At 38.9% G+C, this 24813-nt stretch overlaps 2 protein-coding genes across 2 annotated transcripts; both read left to right on the top strand.

Annotated features, from left to right (window-relative positions):
• Positions 1-9610: 9610 nt before the first annotated feature.
• On the top strand, positions 9611-10828 carry LOC130861976 (zinc finger protein 431-like). The gene is made up of 4 exons (XM_057751346.1): positions 9611-9619; positions 9796-9922; positions 10112-10172; positions 10699-10828. Exons 1-4 carry the CDS (start codon positions 9611-9613, stop codon positions 10826-10828), a joined length of 327 nt encoding a protein of 108 aa, XP_057607329.1.
• A 971-nt stretch (positions 10829-11799) lies between these two features.
• LOC130861975 (zinc finger protein 844-like) lies at positions 11800-13062 on the top strand (the record flags this gene model as incomplete). The annotated part of the gene is made up of 2 exons (XM_057751345.1): positions 11800-12115; positions 12284-13062. Coding segments are annotated over 2 exons (1095 nt in total), but the record flags the coding sequence as incomplete, so codon positions are not given.
• Positions 13063-24813: the final 11751 nt, after the last annotated feature.

Genomic DNA, 24813 nt, shown 5'->3' with positions numbered 1-24813 from the left:
CTTCCGCCTCTGCTGGTCACAAACTCACCGCACTGGTGTCTCTCCTGGTGCCGAGATCAGATCTCCGTGCAGGTTGGGTAGTTCGTAAACAAAGCTCCTACCTTGGTTGGTGCAGGCGGGCCAGTGAGACAAAGGAGGTCTCGCCTGCCTACTTGCCCTGAGGATTTGCCCCCAGCGCCAGACAGACTGAGCTGGATGGTGTTATGTCAAGCAGAGAGTCTTTACCTCTGTTTTCCTACCTTTTTTTTTTTTTGGCTGATGTGGCCTGCACTTGAGCAGAGGCTATGCATCTGATATAGGGGTGAGTACATGGTTTTGGGGTTAGCAGCTGTAGGGTTGCTGAAAGATCATGTCTGTGGGAATGTAGGAAGTGTGGAAATTTCATGAGTTTGTGGTCTGCCTATCTGTTCTTCTCACTGGTGTGACATACACATGAGTCTGCCTAAGATGGGAGCTGTAACACAGTCATATTCCTCTTTTTATGAATGGGAATATGTCCTGTGCCATTATATGTTGTAAATCTTTATTTTTTTTTTTTTTACAACATATGACAGTCAAGAGATTGTCTAAAATGTCAGAAGAGACTTTGGACATTTGTGATGTTTGGGCTGCTACAGATTATAAGGATCATTGAACTTACACTAAACACATTTTATTTTTATTTGTATTTATTCTTCTCTCATTCTATATATCCTGATTCAATTCTCCCCCTCCTCTACTCATTCCAGTTCCTCCCCCACCAAATCCCATTGTCCCAGCTCCACTGCTTCCTTTTCCCCTCAAAAGAAAAAAAAGAGCAGACCTCCCAGGGATATCAACCAAATAAATCATAACAAGGTGCAATAAGACTAGGCACAGACTCTTATTTCAAGGCTAGACAAGGCCAATGCAATAGAAGGAAAAGGGTCCTAAGAACAGACAGAAGAGTCAGAGACGCCATGACTCCTACAGTTAGGAGTTTCACAAACACCCCAAGCTAAACAACCATAGCATGTATGCAGAGGACCTGGCACAGAGCCATGAAGACTCTGGGATTGCTACATCAGTTTTCTTTGAGCCACTGTATGCCCTACTTAGTTGATTGTGTGGGCCATGTTCTTCTGATTTCCTCAACCACTGAATGCTACAATCCTCACACCCTCCTTCTACAAGAACCCTACAGCTCAAGCATATGTTTGGGTAAGTATCTCTGATGGGCTTCTATCAGCCCCTGGAAGAAGCCTCTTTAATAACAAGTAGGCCAGGTAAGAACCTATGATTATAGCAGGAAATAGTTAAGAATCATTTTATTGATATCTTTTCTTGGTCAGCTGTTATTTGCTTCTACCCCTGTTCTCTGAGCCATTCAAGTTCTGGTTCCTGGCCATCTAGGCAGTGTCAGTTATGGGCTTCAAGTTAGACCAGTCACTTATTGGCCATTAAGAAATCTCAGAGTCACCAGTGCCCCAGCATATCTTGCAGGTAGTACAAGTGTGGGTTGAATGTTTTGTGGCTGGCTTGGTGTGCCAGTCCCACTGGGAGCTTTATGTGGTTACAGAAGATGGCTAGTTCACCCTTGATGACTAGGAACACCCACTAGGGTCACCTTTATAGTTTCCAGAATGTTTTCACTACAGTTTCCACATCCCCTGTTAAAAGCTCCTCTATTCCCGTCATCTCTCCCTGTCTTCTCCCCATTTGTCCCTTCCTCACCCACCCCATCCCCACCTGCCTCCAGTACACCCACAAGATCTATTCTATTTCTGCCTACCAGGGAGATTCATGCATCTCTCCTAGAGCTGTTGTTACTTAGCCTGTCTGTGTCTATGGATTATACTGTGATTAACTGTGATTACTGTGATTATACTTTACTTAACTGCTAATATCCACCTATAAGTGAGTATTTTTCCATGTGATTCTGGGTTTCCTCACCTAGGATATTAAAAAATTCAAGAAACTAGACAATAACAAAGCAAATAATCCAATTATAATGGGGAATACCTCTAAACAGAATTCTCAGTAAAAGAATCTAAAGTGACTGACAAACACTTGAAGACATGTTCAACATCTTTAGCCATCAGGAAAATGAATATCAAGATTTTATCTTACACCTGTTAGATTTGTTAAGCTCCATAATACAAGGGATAGCTAATGCTGGCAAGGACATGTGGCAAGGGGATTCATTGTAGGAGTGCAAACTTGTACAGCCAATGTGGAAATCAACATGCAGTCCTCAGGAAGTTGTAAGTCAATTCACCTCAAGACCCAGCTATACCACTCTTGGACATATATCCAAAAGATCCTACCACAATGACATTTGCTCAACTGTGTTCAGAGTGGCATGGTTCATAAAAGACATAGACTGCTGTATCTGGGAGAGATTGTGTTGATGATTGATGTGAGAAGGCTCCTCCAATGAGGGTGGCAATATTCCTAAGAAAGTGGGTTTGGGCTACAAAAGGGAGCTATCTTAGCATGAATGAAAGAGTGACTAGGCAAGAGAGAAAGCCAGGAAACAATATTTGTCCATGGATTTTTGCATTCAACTATTAACTTGATTTTCTATCCTAAGCTCTGAAAATGATGAAGTCAGATTACCCCACTCGTTGTCTGAGCTGGTTTTGGTTAGAGGATTTAATCAGAGCAACATAAATGCAAGTTAGGACAAAGAAATGGAAAACCAAAAGTAATATTGTTGCTAGGCAGAACCTGGCAATGATGCCTCTTGAAAGAGTGTAGAAGATATCTAGACTTTAGGTGGTAAAAAAATATAGAAAGTAGTACACAGAACTAAATTGGCTGTTCTTATAGGACCAGGAAGACAGAAATGTTAAGAGGAATGCCAGAAATTAGAGATTGAGATCATAGGATTTCAGTTGGAAATGATAGACTCCATAACAGATTAAGTTAGAGGTTATTTGTGTGATATTTTGGCTCCAAAATCTTTCTGTCTATTACCTGGAAATTTAGTAAAGCACAATTTAAAAAATGGGCTGATTCCTTAAATGAAATATTGGATCTGTTGGATGGTTATTACTGATGATTCATTCAGGTCTACAGTAAAAAGAAAACAAGTGGGGCTGAAATAAATGAAAATGAAAAGGTAGTTTCAGGTGGCAACCAATTACTGAAAGAAGCAGGGATTTTCAAGGAGTTTATTACTATTATAGAGAAGGCCTTTGCCATGGAATGGAAGTCTAGCAAGGTGCTCCAAGAGTAAGACTCCATCCACATAAACCTTCAATTTATGTAAGGAGTAAGCAAAGCGATTCCTAATCCTAGGAAGCAATTTCATACAAAATCTGCTACACCTGTGGTCCAAGTGTGTTAGTGTCTGTCAATTAAGAAGTTAAGCTTTTCAGGACCACTCATCATGTGCTGGTCCTGGAAACAAGAAAGAATCAAAATTTAAGGTACTGGGTTTTTAGTTTGTGGTTACAACTCAGCATTGTTACTGGCATCCTTGTTTGGCAGAGACAGAAACTCAGTGAAGAGATTGTGAGAGTTCATGCCATGAAGCTATGAGGATAAAACCTGTTGTTGTTTTTACTCCTTTGGAGGTCTGCCACCCAGCTCTCAAAAAGTGACATACACTGAGGCTTATTATTATTATTATTATAAATTTCTTGTCTTAGGTTGTCTTGTTTCTAGCCAGCATTTCTAAACTAATTGTCCCATCTACCTTTTGCCTCTGGGCTTTTATCTTTCTCTATTCTGTATAATTTTTTTTTACTTCTTACTCTATGGCTTGCTGTGTAGCTGAGTCGCTGGCCCATGCTTTTCTCTCTTTTTCTTGGTCATCCTTCCTTTTTTCCTCCAAGATTTCTCCTCCTGTTTATTCTTTCTGCCTGCCAGCCCTTCTTATACTTTCCTACCAAGCTACTGACTGTTCATTAGGCCAAATAGGTATTTTAGACCAGCCCAGTATCATAGCTTCACAGAATTATACAAATGCAACATAAAATAATGCAACACATATTTGTATCATTGAAACAATTGTTTCACAACATAAACAAATATAACACATCTTACAATACTATTCCACAACAGCCAGGGTTGTATTTTGATACAGCCTAGGTTGCATTTTGATACCAAAAGATATTGAGATGCCTAAACTATAAAACATCTTCTGTGGAGAACTAGCTGAATATAGGGAGTGAAATTAGCCACAGAGATATATGAAAAGAAGTAGGGCTGGGTGGTGGTGGTACATGCCTTTAATCCCAGCACTTAGGAGACAGAGGCAGGTGGATCTCTGTGAGTTTGAGTCCAGCCTGATCTACCAGAGCTAGTTCCAGGACAGGCTCTAAAGCTACAGGAAAACCCTGTCTCAAAAAAACCCAAAAAATAGATTCAAGGATAGGGCCTTCTAAGCCCTTTGAAACTGAAGCCTTGTGTATCTGAGACAGCTACAGAATTTGATATGTGTCCTGCTATGCTTCAGTCTTGCCTTGGTTCAATCTTCCCTCACTATGTCTCCATTTCTCTATTTTGGAGTGTAAATGGTGTTCTATACCATTGTATGTTGGAAAGATGTAACTTGTTTTCTGATTTTTACAAGATGTTATTTGCTGTGGGACACTGGTCTTGTACCTTGCAAAGATTTGTCACTTGTATTAGTTTAATAAAATGCTGATTAACCAGTAACCAGGCAGCAAGGATATGTGGGGTGACCAGAACAGGAGAATTCTGGGAAGAGGAAAGGCTAAGTCTGCAGTCACACCCAGACATAGAGGAAACAAGATGAGAATGCGTCACTGATAAAAGGCACCAAACCATGTGGCTAACACAGACAAAAAATGTACTAATGTAAGATGTGAAAATTAGTTAATAAAAAGCCTGAGCTAATAGGCCAACAAGTTTATAATTAATGTAGACCTCTGTGTGTTTCTTTGGGACTGAATGACTGAGACTGGGTGGGACAGAAACCTCTGTCCACAAGTCACTGTCAAGTGATTGTTTTGAGCATCAGAAGAGACTTTTAACATTTGAACAGTGTAGGGGCTATTGCAGACTATGAGTATCATTGAAATGACTAAATTAATTTTCTTCTTGGATGACCATAAGCCTCTAGTGACACAGGTCAGAATTTAATTGATTGAATGAAAACCTCCAAGATAAGAAGATATATTTTAACATGTGCCTCTTCTTGATAACTTTCATTTGATTGCTTGTGAAATCATTAGTAGGAGGAGCCTCTCTGGATGAAATCTCTCATTGGGGCTGTGATATGATGTAGTAAAGAGGGCTACTTATTTGTTCCCAGCTGCTCAGCCCTGAAATAATCACACAGGAACTGTATTAATTAAATCACTGCTTGGCCTTTTAGCTCTAGCTTCTTATTTAAGGCTAACTCTTACATTTTAATTTAACCCATTTCTATTAATCTGTGTATCACTATGTGGCTGTGGCTTACTAGTTAAAGTTCCCAGCAGCTGTCTCTGGCAAGGCTACATAACTTCTCTCTGACTCCGCATTCTTCCTCCCAGCATTCAGTTTAGTTACCCCCCCCACCTACCTAAGTTCTGCCCTATAGCTCTGCTAGAGGCCCAAAACAGTTCCCTTATTAAATAATGATAATCACAGCATAGGGAGAGGAATTCCATATCACCTCCCAATTCTTCAACTCCATCAGAGATTCCAGAAGGATATAATATTACCTAGGTAAACAGGAAGTGTATTGTAAGCAACTTCCAAAACTCTAGAAATGACAAAGACATCTTGTTGCCTGGACAGTCACCCAAAGTTCTTCTGTGTTGTTGGGGGCATCCAATCTTCAGCCCACAGGTCCATACTATCAAGCAGACTTTTCCATAAAGTAGGAAATTTGAAGATCTGTTCTGCCTTGCAATGGAAAAGTCCATCAGTTGCTTTCTTCTGTGTCCTGCAGAATGTCTGGCAGACTCTTTCATGAATCAGGAACCCTGTGAGTCCTGCATGTCTAGTTTATCAAGCAGTCCTGCCTAGAGCAGTTTCTTACCCAAACGGCTAACAAACTTCATAAGGAGCCTCTTCGATGCTGATCATCCTCTTGAAGAAGATTGGTGCTGCCAAGAGCAGATGTGTCTCATTGTCATGAAAAATCTTAAGCTCTTAAAACATTTTAAAGGTCATATTCTGAAAGTCTCTGAAAGATTTGAAGAATCCCTATCTATCTGAAATACACTTCTGTACATCTAGAAAATCTAACTAACATGCTACAAACTTGACTATCACTATAATAGATGACTCTCTATTTACCTATATTTTAATTATACATTACATTTTTAAATAAGCTGCACAAATACAATGCCTTAATCAAGAGCAGAAATACATATAATAAAATTGACCTTAAATTAGTATCAATAAACCAAGGTTCATACCAATGCAAATCTCTATAGCACATCCCCTTTTAAATGTAACAAACATTTATGAACAGTATTTGGGAGTATGGGCATAGTTCTCTCCAAACTGTTTCCTGCTCTTTATTTGGTGAAGTAATTTTTTGGGTGTGTTCATAGTGACCTTTTGGGCAGTCTTGATTCATCAAACCACAGTAGTCTCAAAGGATTCCACAGGTTCTCATCCTCTGTGGAAAAAAAAGGAGAACCTCTTTTCCAAAGCAACAAATCCTTAGACCCAAATTCTGAAGACATGATACCTTTAAAGTATATATGTTGGTTACTTAACTCCTTTACAGTCAAAAAATTCAAAGAAAACACAATAATATGCATAATCCAGACACTCTGTATATAGTCCATGTTTATGTGGCCTTTTTTATTCTATTACTTTTTAATATTTATTTTATTATCTTTACTCCTTTAGTTTATGATTGTCTATACTCTGTCTCTTTAAAGACTTTGTTTCATTTTTATAAACCATTTACTTCTTTTTATAACTTTCTATATTTTTCTTCTCTCTCCCAAGCCTATGTACAATTTTTAAATACACCATGTCTCATTTAGAGGTCTTTTATGTATGAATCTGTCCTATTGTGTATCTGTAATTCTTTACTGTTTAGGAGTGCTTCTTAAAATGCTAAGCACTTTTGAACTTAAGCTGTGCCATTGGTAGAGCAAATACGGCCTGCCTGCTTGCTCCACCCAGTCCAACATGGCAGAGGCATGCTTGCTGCCTCTGAGAGCCATATACATTGCCCCATTTGCAGGCATACAGGGGATCTAAGTTGCCAGTAGCAATCTGCTCACTAGATCCCATAGCCAGTCCTCCAGAAAGTCAGAGTTCACAGTGGCAGCATGGCCCAGAAAGCTGGCATTTCAAAATGGTGCATGTGGTGGCGCAAATGAATGTAGACAGATTATATAGATATATACAGCTTTAATAAGGAAATAGACTTACAGGACCACAGGTTCCCGCGGAGCACTGGAAAAGCGGAGCAAAAGAAAAGGGCCTGCTGGGCTCACGCCCGGCAGATTTATCCGTAAACATTAGCCCGAGGCGAACATGCCCCCAATGGGTGGGGCTATGTCCCTACAGGCAGCTTTTTTCCTGCTCTCTCTAAACCAGAAAAACATCTCTTAGAGGAGCCGCAGCATGTCACCAGTAAGCAAAGTCCATTTGGGGAAATAAATGTGGCTAAATTTTATTTTTTTAGTGTATAGAATTCCATTCCAAGCTCTCTAAGATTTAAATGGATTTTAGTTGGCCACATGAGCACCAGTTTGTTGCGGGAAGCCACTTGTTAGTTCCCAGCTGCTCAGCCTTGAAATAATCACACAGAAACTGTATTAATAAATCACTGCTTTGCCCATTAGCTCTAGCTTCTTACTGGCTAACTCTTATGTATTAATTTAACCAATTTCTATTAATCTGTGTATTGCCATGTGGCTGTGGCTTACCAGGTAAAGTTCTCAGCATCTGTCTCTAGTGGGGCTACATGACTTCTCTATGACTCCGCCTTCTTTCTCCCAGCATTCAGGTTAGTTTTCCCCACCTACCTAAGTTCTTTCCCATAGCTCTGCTTTAAGCCCAAAGCAGTTCCTGTGTTTACCAATTATAATCACAGAATACAGAAGGGAATCCCACAATATGAGTTTCTGTAGCCTCAACCCATTTCCTGTTCTTTGTGCCTACCATGTTGTGGTTGAAACTAATCAGTCAGCTTTCTTCTTTTGCTGTCATAACTTCCCCACCATCATAAATTCTAACACTAAATCACACAAGATTCAGTGGAATTAGCTGCTATTTTGTGCCTAGGTAGTTTAGTAGCCCACTGTTTTCATTTTTGTTTGTTTATTTTTGAAGACAAGGTTTATCTTTGTAGCCCTAGCTGTCCTGAAAGTAGCTCTATATACCAGGCTGGCTTCAAACTCAGAGATCTTTTGACTCTGACTCCCAAGTGCTGGGATTAAAAGTGGGCCAGCATTCCTGGCTTTTAGTTTTTTATATTGTTGTAAGATGGTTTTGTTCTTATCAAGCATATGCTGTTGTACTGAGCTTCACCCATATCTTGAATTTTAAAATTTGTCAGAGGGTTTCATTATGTTTCCCAGAATGGCATGTATTCATGACATTAATACTGCCTGTGCCTTCTGAGTCATTGGAATGCAGGTGCATAAACTTCTTCCTGCCTGTTTTGCTTGTTTTGAATTTTTATTTTAAAAAGAATATTTTTGTAGTAGGAGGAGGGTGGCCCTTTGTTCCCTTCTTGGTGGCGAAGATGGGATTGCTTGTCGTCCTGGCTAGCTTACACCCAAAATAATCACACAGAAGTTGTATTAATTTAAACACTGCCTGGTCCATTATCTGTAGCCTCTTATTGGCTAACTCTCACATATTGATTTAACCCATTTCTGGTAATCTGGATATCACCATGAGGTTGTGGCCTACCAGGAAAGATGAAGCATGTCTGATATTGGCACCTCCATGGTGGTTCTCTATGACTCTGCCTTCTTCCTTCCAGAATTCAATTCTGTCTACTCTGCCTACCTCTAAGTATTTTATCTGTATGCATGGATATGCACCATGTGAGTACCTGGTCTTTACATTGATCAAAAGATGGTATTTAGAAACCCTAAGCTGGGAAAAATAGATAGTTATGATCCCTCATGTAAGTCCTTGAGCCCACCTGTATGCAAGACCAGGAGGACTATTTACTGTTGATCTATCTTTCCTGCTCTGTGTTGATTATTTATAATCAGCATATTAATTGCTATTGTTCTCATTTGTCAATTTGTAACTTTAAACACACAGTGCTTTTAGTAAAATCTTATTTACATTGCAGTTAAAATTGGGATACTTCAGGTTTCTGGTAGATGAATAAAGAGTTCAAGTGAATGCATAACTCTTTGTAGAAACTTCAGCAAAAACCTATGAGTTATTTCTTTTATATTTGTTTGATTTTTTTATGTGAAACAGATATTTAATATGTATTTCTTGCTATCCTAGAAGTGATTGCATAGACTAGGCTGGTATTCAACTCAGAGGAAGATAGATATACATGCCTCTTCCTTCTGAGTACAAGGATTGGAGGTATGATTCAGTACATCTGGCTTTTTCATCTTATTTTTCTTTTTTTGTAGTTAGGAATTAATCTTTCATACAGTTTCTCTTATCTGTACTCTGTACTCTTGATCTGTTTACATATCTTTCATTGTTGGTTATTAGGCATTTCTCTTCAAAGGGTTCAGAAATGACAGAGGTGAGCCTCCTATTCATTTTGCTTCTAAAGTGACTTGGTGATTAAATTATGATGTCTCTGTCATGGAATAAGTATGGGGAGCACCAGAATTATATGACTATACTGTCAAAGAAGTATACATTTACAGTGTTGTGAAAATCATGCTTTTGGTTGTACACATGTATGGGATATTTTAGAATACAGTGACCTATGATGATGTGCATGTCAACTTCACTTGGGAAGAATGGATTTTGCTGGATCCTTCCCAGAAGAATCTCTACAAAGATGTGATGGTGGAGACCTACAGAAACCTCACTACTATAGGTAAGGCTGAATTATCTTTCATGTTTCAAATAAGGAGACAACTGTTCATTGGTTAATGGTGCTCTTTTGTAATATGATTGAGAAAGAAGAATGGGGTAAATAAATCAGGCATGGTTGTAAGGTTTGCTACAAATGGTAGCTAAATTTTTTTACAATTTTTAATATATAATGTCTGGCACTATATTTTAGGATACAGTTGGGAAGACCATAATGTTGAAGAACATTGTCAAAGTTCTAGAAGACATGAAAGGTAATTTTAATTTATAAATATACAAATATACCTCTGAAGAATTGTAATGCATCCTATATGTTTTAAACAAAAGCAGCAGTGTAAATAATAACATGCATTGATAATTATTAAATTCTCACAAAATTATATACCTTAATTTCAGATAAGTAAACTGCATTTGCAAGTCATTTTTTTAAGAAAGAAGTCAAGGAAACAATGCCTTAACTTATATTACCATTTGAATCATAATACAATGAGAACTATACTGTAAAATTGTCTCTCTGTTTATTTCATATTATTCATATTATAAAAGATATACATGTTGAAAAGATAAGTATATCTCTAAAACTCTTTATTACACTACTAGTCCATAGAAAAGGTAGTTTAAACCATATACTTGTGACTGTGTTAAGTTTAGTGAGGGGGCAGTCATGAATCAAGGGGCAGCTGTTGTGGAGAGGCCTTAATCCAGATGCCACAAGTCTATGAGGACATAAAGTGTGAACTCAATGTGGAAATCTTGTATCTGTTATTCGTCCTTTACTAGGTATATCATATGTTACTATGGATACAAGCCACATGAGCATAGGGATGTGAAAAGATACAGCATACCTCTCTCTCAGAACAAACAGAAGATATGTAGCAGTCTCCATGTTGAGTATACTTGTAGAATTTGATGTAAAAGTATACAAGTAATTGGTTTTATAGCCTCATTGTTAATATATCAACAATCTCACACTTCAGAAAAGCACCATGAGTACTAGGACTGTATAAATATTTCTGTTTGTCCTAGTTCACTTAGCAAATGTAGTATCACTAACAGTATAGGAAACGTTATGAATGCAATAAGAGTGGTAAAGCTCTGAGTTTTTTCAGTTCTCTTCAAATACATGAAAATTCTCATATAGAAAAAAGATTCTGTAAATGTGAATCATGTATCATCAAAGATGAAAAGCAAGCCTTAATAAAGGGGAAAAACAAAATTGTAAACATGGTAATAAAACGTTAACATAGACAGGCTCCAAAACCACAGAGAAACCCTGTCTCAAACAAACAAACAAACAAACAAACAAACAAAAACAACAAAAAAGTTAACATATAATTCCTCTTTAAAATAGGACTAAATTGTAAAATTAATTCATACAGATAAAAAATTCAACAATGTATTAAATGTAGTAATGCTTTCACATGTACCATTATCATTGTAGGCATGAAAAAAGTCAAACTAGAGAGAAAACTTCTGTATATACTCAATGTATTAAAGCCATTACATGTGACAGTCATCTTCACATGCATGAAAAAACACATACTAGATTAAAACCCTATGAAGGAAATGAGTGTGGTAAAGCCTTTTCACATCACAGTCATCTTCAAATGCATAAAAAGACATACACTGGAAAGAAACACTATGAATGTTATAAGTGTGGTAAAGCCTTTGCATGTCACAGTGATCTTCAAGGGCATGAAAGAACCCATACTGGAGAGAAACCCTACGAGTGTAACCAGTGCGGTAAAGCCTTTGCATGTCACAGTAACCTCCGAAAGCATAAAAGAACCCATACTGGAGAAAAACTCTATAAATGTAATCAATGTTTTAAAACCTTTGCATATCACAGTACTCTTCAAACACATGAAAGAAGCCATACTGGAGAGAAACCCTATGAATGTAACCAGTGTGGTAAAGCCTTTGCATGTCACAGTCATCTACAAAGGCATGAAAGAACACATACTGGAGAGAAACCCTATGAATGTAATCAATGTGGTAAAGCCTTTGCATGTCACAATTATCTCCAAAAGCATGAAAGAACTCATACTGGAGAGAAACCATATGAATGTAACCAGTGTGGTAAAGCCTTTGCACGTCACAGTCATCTACAAAGTCATGAAAGAACCCATACTGGAGAGAAACCCTATGAATGTAATCATTGTGGTAAAGCCTTTGCATGTCACAGTAACCTCCGAAAGCATAAAAGAACCCATACTGGAGAGAAACCCTATGAATGTAATCATTGTGGTAAAGCTTTTACATGTCACAGTCATCTTCAAAGGCATCAAAGAAGCTATACTGGAGAGAAACCGTATGAATGTAACCAGTGTGGTAAAGCCTTTGCATGTCACAGTCATCTACAAAGGCATGAAAGAACCCATACTGGAGAGAAACCCTATGAATGTAATCAGTGTGGTAAAGCCTTTGCATGTCACAATTATCTCCAAAAGCATGAAAGAACCCATCCTGGAGAGAAACCCTATGAATGTAATCAGTGTGGTAAAGCCTTTGCATGTCACAATTATCTCCGAAAGCATAAAAGAACCCATACTGGAGAAAAACCCTATGAATGTAATCAGTGTGGTAAAGCCTTTGCATGTCACAGTGATCTTCAAAGGCATGAAAGAACCCATACTGGGGAGAAACCCTATGAATGTAACCAGTGTGGTAAAGCCTTTGCACGTCACAGTAATCTACAAAGTCATGAAAGAAGCCATACTGGAGAGAGGCCCTATGAATGTAATCAATGTGGTAAAGCCTTTGCACGTCACAGTCATCTACAAAGTCATGAAAGAACCCATACTGGAGAGAAACCCTATGAATGTAACCAGTGTGGTAAAGCCTTTGCATGTCACAGTAACTTCCGAAAGCATAAAAGAACCCATACTGGAGAAAAACTCTATAAATGTAATCAATGTTTTAAAACCTTTGCACATCACAGTACTCTTCAAACACATGAAAGAAGCCATACTGGAGAGAAACCCTATGAATGCAACCAGTGTGGTAAAGCCTTTGCACGTCACAGTCATCTACAAAGTCATGAAGGAAGCCATACTGGAGAGAGGCCCTATGAATGTAATCAGTGTGGTAAAGCCATTGCACATCACAGTGATCTTCAACAGCATGAAAGAACCCATACTGGAGAGAAACCCTATGAATGTAACCAGTGTGGTAAAGCCTTTGCATGTCATAGTAACCTCAGAAAGCATAAAAGAACCCATATTGGAGAGAAGCATTGTGTATGTAATTAGTGTGGTAAAGGCTTTGTTTATCATAGTCATCTTCAAAGACATGAACTAACACATACTGGAGAGAAACCCTATGAATGTAATGAGTGTAGTAAAGCCTTTGTACTTCACAGTACTCTTCAAATGCATAAAAGATCACACACTGGGAATAAACTCTATGAATGTAATCAGTGTGGTAAAGCATTTGCATGTATGAATAATCTAAATCATGAGAAAAAATCATACTGCAGAGAAACCCTATAAATGTATTCAGTGCGGTAAAATTTTGTGCTTTATATATGAGTAAAATTTTTGTGTGCAACAATCTTTTAAAATCTTTGCATATTACAATAGACATTGACTACCTGAAATAAAAAAAAGGACTTCTTATTATAAAGTATTTGGTCAGATCTTTAGCCAAAACATTTATAATCAGCTACAAGTGATTTGGTATTCCCCTCTGTATGCTGTGGATGTATTTTGTTGCCTTTGTTTAATAAAAAAAAAAAGCTGCTTCGGGTCTATGGCATGGCAGAATAGAGCAAGGCAGGAATTCCAAGCAGAGATAGAGGAAAAAAGAAAGTGGAATCAGACTCCATGTATCTGCTGAAGGAGACAGATGCCCTGGAATCTTACTGGTAAATCACAAGTCTTGTGGTAAAATACAAAATAATAGGAATGGGTTAATTTAACATGTCAGAGTTAGTTAATAAGAACTCTAAGCTGGCTGGACGGTGGTGGTGCACACCTTTAATCCCAGCACTCGGGAGGCAGAGGCAGAGGCAGGTGGATCTCTGTGAGTTCGAGGCCAGCTTGGTCTACAAGAGCTAGTTCCAGGACAGGCTCCAAAGCCACAGAGAAACCCTGTCTCAAAAAACAAAAAACAAAAAAAAAAAAAAAAAAAAAACTAAGCTAATAGGCCCAGCAGTGTTTTAATTAATATAGTTTCTGTGTGATTATTTTAGGTCTAGGCAGCCAGGAATGAACAAGGATCTTCTGCCTACAACACAGGGCTATTTCTTCTGTAGAAATAAATTTGACAGTGTTAACAATTTTTTTCAAGCATTATGATGTCATTTTTATACTGTTTGTACTTACAAACTCATGGTAAAATGAACTTAGGAATTTATGAAGTCCTGTGTGTAGGGTAAATGGGCCAGTCAAAGAAACATATCCTGACTCTGAAATCAGAGCCAGTGAAATACATAATTTTGACTCTGAAACTGGAGACAAAGAAATACATCCTGACTCTAAAATCAAAACAAGGAAATACACTTTGTTTCTGAATCCAGAGCCAATGAAAGAAACACCTGACACTGAAACCAGACTTAAAGGACTCTAAAAGGCCAGTGACAGAACACACTTTGACCCTAAAACAAGAGCCAAAGAAACACACTCTACCCTTGACCAACTGAGCACAAAACCAGCTCATCCCTAAGCTCAAGATCTACCAACCCCTGAGTGTTGAAATAAGAGCAGTGGTGCTGCGTCCCCAACACCCAGCCGCCCGCATGGCTTTACCCAAAATAATTACACGGAAACTGTATTCTTTTAAACACTGCTTGGCCCATTAGTTCCGGCCTCTTATTGGCTAGCTCTTACATATTGATCTAACCCATTTCTAATATTCTGTGTAGTACCATGAGCTGGCTTACCAGGGAGAATCTTAACCTGCGTCTGTCTGGAGTGGGAGAATCCTGGCGACTCCCTGACTTGGCTTCTTTCTCCCAGCATTTTCTTCTGTTTACTCCACCCACCTAAGGTTTGGCCTATCAAATGGGCTAAGGCAGTTTTCTTTATTAGTTAACCAATGAAAGCAACAGATAAAATACAAGAACCACCTCCATCATTTCCCCTTTTTCTGTTTAAACAAAAAAGAAAGGCTTTCACTTTAACATAGTAAGATTACACATAGCAAAACAGTTATCAAGCAAGAATTACAGTTATAATATTTATATCTATTTTATCATAACTAAGGAAAACTATAACTATCTATCCATTCTTCAACTCCATCAAAGACTCCAGAAGGATATAATATTACCTAAGCAAACAAGAGATCCAAAACTCTAGAAATGACAGAGACATCTCACTGCCTGGACAGTCACCCAAAGTTCTTTTGTACTGTTGGGGCATCCATCTTCGGCCTACAGGCCCATAGTATCCAGCAGACATTTTCATCAAGCAGGAAATTCCAAAGACAGTTCAGTCACTTTCTGCTGTGTCCTGCAGAATGTCTCACAGACTCTTTCATGAGTCAGGAACCCCGAAAGACCATCTCACCTTTAGGCAAGTTCAGTAGTCCTCTCTCTGAGGGTTCCCTGTGTCCAGTTTATGCAATAGTCCAGGCAAGAGCAGTTTCTTGCCCAAATGGCTATCAAACTCCATAAGGAGCCTCTTCGATGCCCATCTTCCTCTTGAAGTAGATTGGTGCTGTCAGGAGCAGACGTGTCTCATTGTCATGAAAAGCCCTAAGTTATTAAAATATTTTAAATGCCATATTCTGTTGTCTTTGAAAGATATGAAGAATGTCTATCCAACTGATATATATATATATATATATATATATATATATATATATATCCAGAAAATCTAACTAACATGACTACAAGCTTGACTATTATTCATGATTATCCATCAACAACCTATATTTCCTAATTATACATTACATTTTAAAAATGAACTACACAATCACAATACCTTAATCAAGATCAGAAATACATATACATATAACAAAATTGACCTTAAAATCCACACTAATGCAAATTATCCATATCTATATCATATCCCCCTTTAAATGTAAAAGAACATTTATAAACAATATTTGGGAACATGGGCACAGTTTTTTCTCCAAACTGCTTCCTGCTGAATGGGGGCGCTGTATTCAGATCTTTCATGGTGTAACCTGTGTGTCAGGGTCATCTCAGTCGGCAGTTGAGTGAAGTAATTTTCTGAAGGTGTTCACAGCAACCTTTCAGGAGGGCGTGGTCTATCATACCATATTGGGATAGACGCAATCCACAGGGTCACATCCTCTGTGAAAACAAAAGAAGACCCTCTCCAAAGCATCATATCCTTAGACCCATATTCTGAAATCATAATACCCTTATATCCATTCTGGTTTAGCTTGGCAGCCCATATAATGAAATGTCTCTCTGCATTTAGCTCCTTTACAGTCAAAAATTTTAAAGAAAACATAATAATACAAAGAATCCAGACTCTCTGTGAATTTTCCATTTTTACATGGCTTATTTTTCTTTATTTCTTTTAATCTATAACTATCTGTACTCTGTCTCTTTAAAGACTTTACCCTTTTTTTAAGACATTAACTTTATTTTATATATATATATTTTTTTTCTCTCTCAAGCTTACGTACATTTATCCAACAGTGTCTGAATCAGTTCTATTGTGAATCTGTAATTTTTTTTACTATCCAGGAGCATTTCTTAAAATGTTAAGCACTTCTCAAAAACTTAAGTTGCACCATGTACAGATAATACGGTACCGCCTGTGTCCTGCTCAGTTCAAACCTTAACTGCGCTGTTATTATGGTAACTACGGTAGTTCCTGCCTGAGACCTGCACAGTTCAGCACGGCGGAGCTGAGCCCTCCTGCCTCAGAGCCATTTGGTGCCCCTGAGCCACACACAGTTCCAGGCACACAGCAGTCCACATTGCCATCAAGCAAGCCATAGCACTTTACTCCAAATGCTCCATTCAAAGACTCTGTATCCTGCAGGAGCCAGACAGAGATCGCGATGGCGGCACAGCCCAGAAAGCCGGCATTTTAAAACAGCCAGTTTTTTTCCTGCTGCTGAGTCAGGACAATTTCTTTGCTGCATGCAACCCACAAACAGCAAAAAGCTGTCTTAAATTCTCTCTGTGTCCTTTTTAAGCCCTCTCAGGTTTTACGTGGAGTTCATTAGCACGCTGGGCGCCACTCTGTTGAAATAAGAGCAGCGGGGCTGCGTCCCCAGCACCCGGCCGCCCGCATGGCTTTACCCAAAATAATTACACGGAAACTGTATTCTTTTAAACACTGCTTGGCCCATTAGCTCCAGCCTCTTACTGGCTAGCTCTCATATCTAGATTAACCCATTTCTAATAATCTGTGTAGCACCACGATCTGGTGGCTTACCAGGGAGATCTTAACCTGCGTCTGTGTCTGGTGGGCGAATCATGGCGACTCCTGACTCGGCTTCTTTCTCCCAGCATTCTGTTCTGTCTACTCCGCCTACCTAATTTTCTGTCCTATTAAAGGGGCCAAGGCAGTTTCTTTATTACTTAACCAATGAAACAACAGATAGAAAGATGACCCACCTCCATCACCTGAGCATGAAATCCAGCCAATCACTGCATTGTTCAAGATCAGGGATTGACATCTAACCAATTCTCACCCTGAGAATCTTCTCCCTTGGAATACTCTGTGACTAAGAAGTTCTATGTAAGTCCTGGCAGAGATAGCCCCTCTCCTGGATTCTTCCCTTCCAAATAAATTTCTTGAATGAGTTTTGGGTGAAGACCTTCACTGTAGTGGTAAGAAACTGTAGTGGATTGGAACAGAGAAGCTTTGGTCACCTCTGCTGGCAAACTCCCTTAAAGGAGCAGGGCAGAAGTAGCAACTATTCACCAAAGACTGCAACATTTCTGCAAGTTTCCCATTAACTCCAGTGAAGCAGAGAAGTAACAATTTGGGCTGAAGCTGAGAAAAAAATTGACATCTCTGTTAGGAAACTCCCTAGTGGGGTGGAACAGAGAAGCATTGGGCACCTCTGTTAGGAAACTCCCTTAGGGAAGTGGAGCAGAACAGCCATGGACATCTCTGCTTTGAAGCTCTCTTAGCAGAATGAAGCAAGGCCCAGCTGTGATGGCTCTTTAGGAGAGGAGCAGTATTGCTACATTCTGCATGGAGAACATCTTCCACTGGGACACAGCCTCATGTATAGCCGGACTTCCCAATAGCCAGTATTTGTGAGGGACCATCTTTGACAAGTATACCACTTACCAAGGTAGGGACATGGGGATTAGAAAAATAAGTAAAGAGAGTGAAGACACAAGTGAAAATAATAAAACAGAAGCATAGGACAGTACTGGGAGGGAGTTCCAGTGAATACTGTAAATCTGCCTGCATTTAATTTCCCATTATGTTTATACCCCAATACAATGGGGGGGAGAAGACAAAAGACTGCTTTAACACAATGCCAAGGACAACTAGAACAGTTACTTGCTTTAATACTTTGATCCATCAAGTCCTTAATTATTGAGAAAAACTTCTGTTATTCAGGCAGTGAACCAACCCTAGACCTAGGATCCTAAAGGCAGTCATCCCCTAGGCCAAACATCTTAATTCAAAAGAAGGAGCAGAAGTATGTTTGAATTCTCTCACCTTTGCTCAAGGGGGAGTGGATTTACCTGCCTGGGCCCTCTTAAAGTCCAAAACACAAAACAACCACACCTTAGGTCAGGGTGTGTAATCACACCTGTTAACAACTTTGCCCCCCTGAAACTCTGACCTGCAGACAAGGTGGAAATAGGCTCATGGTTTTGGCCCTCTACAAGGATACCTTTTCTTCTCATGGTTGTAAGTATCCAGTACACTTTCCCTTCACAACTATAAGTATGGCCTGACTTTTAACAATCAGGCTACCATTTTCTTCAGAGCCCTAGGTATCAGGCAACCTTCCGTCCACAGCTTCAGTTATAGCCAGACTTCTCAGCAGTCAGGATTCCTTTCTCCTTATAGCTGTAGGTATCCAGTATATTTTCCCTTCACAGCTGTTAGTATGTCCTGACATAACAGTGAGAGTACCTTTCTCTTCAGAGCTATAACTATTCAGAATGCCTTTTCTCCACAATTTCAGGCATAGCCTGACTTAATAACAGTCAGGGTAGCTTTCCTATCAGCTGTAGATATCCAGGATTGTAGTTGAAGACTGCTCAGGAAGTTTCTGGAGCCATCTAGACCCAAATAGTCACACAGAAAATATATTAGTTACAACACTGTTTGGTCTGTTAGCTCAAGATTCTTAATGACTAATTCTTACATCTTAAATTAACCCATTTCTATTAATCTCACCACATGCTGTGGCTTATCAGTAATGTTCTGTTCTGGCATCTTTCTTTTACTCCACCTATTCTCTCTCTCTCTCTCTCTCTCTCTCTCTCTCTCTCTCTCTCTCTCTCTCCTCTCTCTCTCTCTCTCTCTCTCTCTCTCTCTCTCTCTCTCTCTTCCAGCCTGACTATATTCTGCCTTGCTGTAGGCCAAACAACTTTTTTATTTACCAATGGTAATAAATCATGTTCACAGCATACAGAGGGGAATCCCACATCACAAGATACCTTCTCTTCACAACTGTAGGTATAGCCTGACTTCTGACAGTCAGTGTTGTAGGGAGGTTGCTTGTTGGTTCCGAGCCACCTGGCTAGCTTAGATATGAAATAACCACACAAACACTGTATAAATTAAATCACTGCTTGGCCCATTAGCTGTGGCTCCTTATTGGCTAAGTCTTACATATTAATTTAACCCATTTCTATTAATCTGTGCATGGCCATGTGGCTGTGACTTACTGGGTAAAATTCCCAGCATCTGTCTTCAGCATCTCCACTGCATCTCTCTTACTCTGCCCTTCTTTCTCCCAGCATTCAGTTCAGTTTTCCCTCCCTGCCTGCCTAAGTTCTGCCCTATCAACAAGCCAAGGCAGTTTTGTTATTCATTAGTGGTAATCACAGCACACAGAGGAGAATCCCACATCAGATCAGGGTATCTGTCTCTACACAACTATAAATATCCAGACTACCTTCATATCATAGCTGTAGGTATAGTCTGACTTCTGACAGTCAGGATAACTCCCTGCCCCCAGAGCTGTGACACTTGCACTATGAATTTAAACAATAATGTAACCTTTTTAGATTTTATATTTCTCTTCAATTAAATGGAATCACTGATTCAGGTATAAAACTTTATTGATTTATATTGGTTACTTTTCTGTTGTTGTGATAAAATGTCTAGGTCAACTTATAAAAATTAATTTGGCCTTTGGTTCCAGAGGGATACAGAATCTCTATGAAAGTGATATGGCAGCTGGGCAGTGATAGTGCATACTTTTGATCCCACACTCAAGAGGCAGAGGCAGGTGGGTCTCTGTGAGTTTGAGGCCAGCTAGTTCTAGGACAGACTTGAAAGCTACAGAGAAACACTTTCTCAAAAAAGAAAAAGAAAGTGTTATGGCTATAAGTGTCTAACATGACAGCTAAAATAGGAAGCTAAGAACTCAAATCCTTAACCTACAGCATGAAGCAGAGAGTGTAAACTAGGAAAACCTACTCCCAGTGACTTATTTCCTCCAGCAGGACAGCATTCATGAGTCTTCCCAAATGATTCCATCAACTTAGAAGGATTGATTTCTCAGACTTCAAGCCTGCCTGATTGCTTCATGGTGAAGAAAAACTCTGTAAGTCATTAGGCGCCTTAATACCTATATTATAAGAATGAATTCTTACATGAGAAAAACTTTTATGAGTGAAAATATGTTTAAAGAGTTGTTTCATACTGATGAATATCTTGCATATCGCCATAGAACCTTCATCTAGCGATGGATGGAGATAGAGCCAGAGACCCACACTGGAGCACTGGACTGAGCTCCCAAGGTTATAATGAGGAGCAGAAGGAGAGAGAACATGAACAAGGAAGTCAGGACCATGAGGGGTGCACCCAACCACTGAGACAGTGGGGCCGATCTATTGGGAGCTCACCAAGGCCAGCTGGACTGCTACTGAAAAAACATGGGATAAAACCGGACTCTCTGAATGTGGCGGACAATGAGAGCTGACGAGAGGCCAAGGAGAATGGCACAGGAACTTTCATCTGGCGATAGATCGAGAGAGAGACAGAGACCAAAATTGGAGCAACGGTCTGAGCTCTTAAGGTCCAAATGAGGAGCAGAAGGAGGGAGAACATGAGCAAGGAAATCAGGACCATGGGGCGTGCATCCACCCACTGTGACAGTGGAACTGATCTATTGGGAGCTCTCCAAGGCCAGCTGGACTGGGACTGAATAAGCATGGGTTGAAACTGGACTCTCTGAACATGGCGGACAATGAAGGCTGATGAGAAGCCAAGGACAATGGCACTAGCTTTCGATCCTAATACATGAACTGGCTTTGTGGGAGCTTAGCCTGTTTGGATGCTCACCTTCCTGGGCCTGGATGGAAGTGGGAGGACCTTGGTCTTCCTGTAGGGCAGGGAATTTGGACTGCTCTTCAGTATCGAGAGGGAGGGGGAATGGACTGGGGGGAGGAGAAGAGGAGTGGGGATGGGGGAGGGGAGTTGGGGGAGGGGGCAATGTGTGGGAGGAGGGGGAGGGAAATGGGAAACGGGGAGCAGTTGGAAATTTTAATTAAAAAAGAATAAAAAAAAACAGAACAACAGCATAAAAAAAAAAGAGTTGTTTTAATTGTGTGGGTATGTGAATGTGCATGCTGGTTTCTGATAATGTTAGACCCTAGGATTTTCTAGCAGAAATTACAAGGAGGTTGTCAAAAAAAACCAGACCTTGGTCCTGGTAGCATACATTTCTTAACTCCCCAGCCATGTTTCTAGTGCTCTAAATATTTTAAAGCCTATTTGTATCAATTAAAAGACAGAAATAGGAATAAACTCACATAAAAGAAAACACTTTCTGAAAATGATTTTGTAAAGGCTTTAGACATTACAGTTGTCTTCAGTTTCGAGAAAAAAATAATGTTCCATTTATTTATCATTGTAGCCTTGAAGGAAGTAAATTATTTACCATGCTCACTGAAGACTGATGGTAGAGATCACTGCATTGTGGTTTCCACTTTGAAACATTTGAGGTAGATACTAATAGTGTGTGACATGTGTGACAAATCCATTTAGTGAAGTTTATTTTGTGGTCCTTATATTTCTTCTGCGACTTTTGTTAATCTGTTGTGTTTTTACTTAGTGATAGGTATTTTTCTACTATAATGTGTAAAATGGTAACCCCATCATCTAATTGATTCATTTTTTTATCTAAATATCAGGCAGTGCGTGATCATACTTTTCAAGTAAGAGTATCTATGAAATGGTGGTGGGTTGTTGCTCCTAGTTTTGTTTTTCATATTTCCACAAATTCTCAAATTCCCTTGAGATTTTCTTGTTTGTTATTCAGTTTTGCTTAGATGTTAGTAATGATTCAGGGATACATTTGAACTCATGATCCTCATGTGTCTACCTCCTTAGTACAAGTCTAAGGGTAGATGATGTACTCACAACATTTGCTCTTTGGTCAACACAATTTAACAATGTTAATGTTAAAAATGCTTAATAGAAGAGAATATGAGAAATATTAATGATCTTGTGTGTGTATTCAAAACAGTATTTTCATTTATCTGGTAGAGATGTAATAAAGTAGGATAATGAACATTCAACTGTGTATCTCATACCATAGCTTGATGTTTTATATGTGTTATAAATATATATTAGAATATATATACATAATACTGATGTTCCATGCTTCCCCAGTCCAAATTAGTTAACCATTTTATCTTGAAGAATTGCATTCTAAGGAAATTATCCAGAGATGTCAGGTAATGTAATGGCACTAAGATTTATTTTGTAACAAAGATTTATGGTGTGTCTGCAATGTGATTATTGGCTTTTAGGACCAATGCAGATATGTGGAGACCAGAAGACCACTTTGCAGTTTCTACTTTTGGTCCTCTTAATATGACGATCAAGGTCAGTTTTCCATCCTTGCACACCACAGACCTTTCCCATGGAGCCATTTCACTGGTCCTCAAATAAGATTATGAAGAGTATTATAATAGTAAACTATTGTCCTCTTTTCAGATTGTAAACAAGGACAGATGAACACTGTATAATTTGAATAAAAAATCCTCTTTGCATAGGAAAATATTTATATGATCAAACATCTTTTTAACTTGTTTATTCTGGGGACTAAACATTTGTTTATAACACTTTCTCAAAAATCACAATTTAATTCCAAATAATTGTTTCATTCATTAAAATTGGTTGCTGATAAGCCTGATGACCCGTGTTCTATCTCTGGGTAATCCATATTGCTCCTACAAGTTTTTTCTTTTATTTCTAAACTTGGGAAGTGGCATATGCACACTCCTACACACATAAATAATTTTTAATCCTGAATACATGCAATTGAGGCCAATTGCAGTCAAATAAATCCCTAGGTTTTATCACTAAAACTCACATAGAGGAAGAAAATGATAGACACCTGTGAGTTGCCCAGGTGTATACACACAAACACTGTTCAAACATTTTTACATGGATAAAGTTAATAAAGCAAAGACAATGACCCAATTATTGAGCACATATTAAATGATTGCACATTTCAATTATAGAATTTCAAGAAATTTACTCTTCATCAGAACAATGATTGTCCCTTTTAAATCATACTTTATTTTGTCATTCTCGATTCAATGATAGGTCATTTAAAAATATATACCTCAACTGAATTTAGAGGTGCATGGCTATAATCCTAGCACTTGCAGGATTGTGTTGGGCCAGTCTCTGAGTCTGTGGCCATCTTGGCACCCATAGTGAATTCCATTGCAGCTATGACTCTGTGGACATACCCTGTGTCAAAAATTCCAAAAATACAATCTTATCTCAAATTTTGGAACTTTTCCTAATATAATCTGACTGTACTCTGAATGGTTTTAACAAAAGCTTTTCTTATCTTACATCAAGAGAACTGTGTTAACAATGAAATTGAGAAACAATATGGAGAGGTAAAGAAATCCATTAAGTTCTTTGACAACCATCAGGAGGGGACTTTCCTCACCTTCAAGTGATAGGAGACAGAAGGAATAGTAGCTTATCTTCATCTTCAGCATTATTATCACCTGGAGAGTTGGCTCAGTGCTGCTCCTCTTGGATACCGAAGTTTAATTCCTGGCACCTATATCTGATTCTTCAGAATGACTTGTATTTCCCAGTCTTGGAGATCTGGTGCATTCATCTGGCCTCCTAGGGAACCAGATATGCAAATGGTGGAAAGACAGCTATGTATATGATTACATATTGTTAAAAAGCGTTTTCTTCATGTGTCTATTACCTTAGAAAAGAATAGAATTTAATTTAAGTGTATAAGTTTTTCCAGTGAGTATACCAATGGCATGCCAGGAACCAGTAGTGACTAGAAGATGCTGTCTGATCCCCTGTGACTGGAGTTACTGACAATTGTAAGCTGTCTTTTCGGTGCTGGGAATCAAAAGTCAGGCCCTGTGGGTGAGCAGCCAGTGTTTTAAGGGCTGAGCCTTCTATTCAGTCCCATGAACATGTCATTAATAACAATAAGGTGTGATTGGTTGGTCTAAGTAACAGATGACTTCCATTAAATGCAGCCTTCCTGTCTCAAGGTCCACTGTCTTCCAAGTATGAGCAATATTGTTTTTCTTTATCTTTGTATTATAATTCATCAAGAGACTAGAGCACAGTACTGTCTTTATTCTACAGATGGTTGAAACCCAGGCTTATGGAGATTGGTGGAGTTTTAATATAATTAAGTGTAACTGCTCATCTTACTCATCCCATCATTCTAACGAATGATGGAATGGAGTTAAAGCCAAGTAAGTCGAGCATGGTTACAGATGTGTAACCATGGTACTTAGAAAGTGGAGGCAGGAAT

Source organism: Chionomys nivalis, chromosome 19 (assembly GCF_950005125.1).
Source record: "Chionomys nivalis chromosome 19, mChiNiv1.1, whole genome shotgun sequence".
In the NCBI taxonomy this organism is placed as follows: domain Eukaryota; kingdom Metazoa; phylum Chordata; class Mammalia; order Rodentia; family Cricetidae; genus Chionomys; species Chionomys nivalis.
The sequence above is the reverse complement of the archived record's forward strand: the minus strand, read 5'-3'. Positions and strand labels throughout refer to the sequence as shown.